At 75.2% G+C, this 2,500-nt stretch overlaps 1 protein-coding gene and 1 non-coding gene across 2 annotated transcripts in view; one reads left to right on the top strand and one right to left on the bottom strand.

Annotated features, from left to right (window-relative positions):
• The window catches only part of LOC122897939 (collagen alpha-1(I) chain-like), a gene marked incomplete at its 3' end in the record, with an annotated part of 5,067 nt that extends 2,749 nt beyond the window's left edge, over nt 1-2,318 (top strand). The window contains exons 5-8 of the mRNA XM_044236122.1: nt 1-113; nt 740-1,020; nt 1,795-1,975; nt 2,144-2,318. The exon at nt 1-113 is cut by the window's left edge and continues 726 nt beyond it. Coding sequence (XP_044092057.1) covers nt 1-113; nt 740-1,020; nt 1,795-1,975; nt 2,144-2,318 — 750 coding nt within the window. The remainder of the gene's footprint in view (nt 114-739; nt 1,021-1,794; nt 1,976-2,143) is intronic.
• On the bottom strand, nt 514-666 carry LOC122897940. The gene has a single exon (XR_006382733.1). It is a non-coding gene; the product is annotated as a 5.8S ribosomal RNA (ribosomal RNA).
• Nucleotides 2,319-2,500: the final 182 nt, after the last annotated feature.

Here is a 2,500-nt window from a genome sequence, read left to right as displayed (position 1 = left end):
CGAGACCGACGGCGTTCCGGAACCGGGCCCTCCACCACGACGGGTCAACACCGGCGAGCGGCACGGGACCGCGACCCTCCCCAACACACAACCCCGGGCGACCCCAAGACCGCGTGCGGCGCGAGGGATCTCCCCCCAGAGGAACCGCGGCGGCCACGGCCCTCAGCGCGAGCTCTCCTCTCTCCCTTTCTCGCGGGCGGGGCCGCCCCCCGCCCCGGCACCGGCACCGGCCCCCCCACCCCCAAACACACACCCACACACCCCCACGTCCCACACCCGCCAACCGCCGGGCGGACCCGGCGGGGTGGGGCGGGGCGGGGGCGGGCGGGGGCGGAGACGGGGGGGGGGGTCGCGGGCAGCGGGGACCAGGGGCACGGGGCGCGGAGGCGGCCACCGTGTCTGCACTTAGGGGGACGGAGGGCACCGGCGGACCCGGGCCCTGCGAGCCAAACCCCCAGCCGCGCCAACCCCCCCAAGGCGACAGACCCCTGGGGGGAGCGATTGATCGTTAAGCGACGCTCAGACAGGCGTAGCCCCGGGAGGAACCCGGGGCCGCAAGTGCGTTCGAAGTGTCGATGATCAATGTGTCCTGCAATTCACATTAATTCTCGCAGCTAGCTGCGTTCTTCATCGACGCACGAGCCGAGTGATCCACCGCTAAGAGTCGTACGAGTTTTGAGCGTTCAGGGGGCCAACCCCCGGAGGGGCGCCCCCCCTGGCACAGCACATTCCCCCAAAGGGGTGCCTCCAGCCGGCCAGTCAGACACAAGCGAGACCAGACTCCGAGAAGGTCGGAAAGGTTGGACAACGGGGCATCCGGCCACCGCGCGCCCCCCCCACGCGAGGGGCGAAGCTCGGACAACCCCACAGGCGCCCAGGGGGTTCCCACCTACCCCCCCACACCCACCGAGGGACGCGGGGCACACACGCACAACGCACGGCCCCACGGGGCCGCCGGGCAGCCCCCTCCCGACGGCCGCACGGAGACCGTGGCGTGGCGCAGCAACCCCAGCCCCGGGGGTGCGGTGGGCAGCGGAGTCTGGGGGAGAAGGGAACCCTTCTCCCCACGGGCCCGACCGCCCCGACCCGAGGCGGACGGGCGACCCCCAAAGGGTCTTTAAACCTCCGCGCCGGGACGCGCTAGGTACCTGGACAGGGGGGTGGGGGAAACAGGCGAGGCAGGAGGGGGGACACGACGCCACAGACCGCCCCGCCTCGACGCCGATCCCATCCGCGGCCAACCCCGCGGGGCGCGGAAACCCCGACGCTGCCGGCCCGTGACGGAGGAGGCCCCCACGCCCCGCCGGGCGCCGCCAGCGGCCCCGGATGCCGAACACCCGACACCGCCCTCTCCCCATCCCTTTCCCCCCCCCCCACCCGCCCCACGCCAGAGCCGCGGGGGGCGGACCGGACCCCTCTCCCTTCCCAAGCACCCCCAAAGCTCGCTTTTAACCCACAACCGCGTCCCTCCCCGCACCCGCGAACCCAGGCCCCTCTCGCCACAGAGGGCGAGGGGGGCTGCAGCGGGAAGCGGGACACGGGCAGGCAGGGCGCGCGAAGCGGCGGGGGGCGAGAGCAGGGGCGGGGAAGGCGAGGAGCCGAACCCGGGCCCCCGAGGCCTGGGCAGGGGTGGGGGAGCCCGGAGGGCAGAGACACGGAGCGGGGAACGGCGGGGCCAGAGCAGACGCCCGACGGGACCGAGAGAGAACCGTCCAGGGCGGGCGGCGGGAGGCGGCGGCCGGCGGGCGCCCCGCGTGAGCCGAGGGCTCTGAGGCCCCCGGGGGTGGGGGGCAGGCCCGAACCACCCCCGGAGGGCGCCACGGGGGCCCGCCGCCGCGCCGCGCATCCCGAGACGCGCCGAGGGCGCCGTGCGGGCACGGCGACCGGGAAGGACCAGCGCCGAGGACGAAGGCGGCGGCGGCGGCGGCGCGCGCGCGCCCCTCCGCAAGCCCTCGACCCGCCGTCCGCGGGGAAGGCGGGACGCGGGAGGGCGGAGACCAGGGGACAAGGCAGGCGCGCCAAAGGGGCGCGGCGGGGTGGGCCCGCGGCGCCAGCCCCCGGCGGGGAAGACGGGCAGGGGAGCCCGGAGGGGACACGGGGGGGCGGGAAAGGCGCTGCGCCATATCCCCCCCCCTTCCTCCAGGCGACCCACCGCCGTTCCGCCGCCGGGGCCGCACCGCGGGGCTCCCACTCGCCCCTTGGGCGCCTCCTTCCCCCCCCCTGGTTCCTCAGGGCCCTTTTTCCCCCCCGCGCGCACTTCTCTCTCGTCCCTCGCGACCAGCGGGCCGGCACCGCACCGGCCCGCCCGCGCCGCACGGGTGAGGTGTTCGCGAGCCGACGGGGCCCGACAGGCCGGCCGCCGCCGCGATCTCGTTAATGATCCTTCCGCAGGTTCACCTACGGAAACCTTGTTACGACTTTTACTTCCTCTAGATAGTCAAGTTCGACCGTCTTCTCAGCGCTCCGCCAGGGCCGTGGGCCGACCCCAGCGGGGCCGATC

The sequence above is a fragment of the Neovison vison genome, unplaced genomic scaffold, assembly GCF_020171115.1.
Source record: "Neovison vison isolate M4711 unplaced genomic scaffold, ASM_NN_V1 Scaffold_033, whole genome shotgun sequence".
Taxonomy (NCBI): domain Eukaryota; kingdom Metazoa; phylum Chordata; class Mammalia; order Carnivora; family Mustelidae; genus Neogale; species Neogale vison.
Note: the sequence above shows the minus strand (reverse complement) of the source record. Positions and strands in the feature narration are given on the sequence as shown.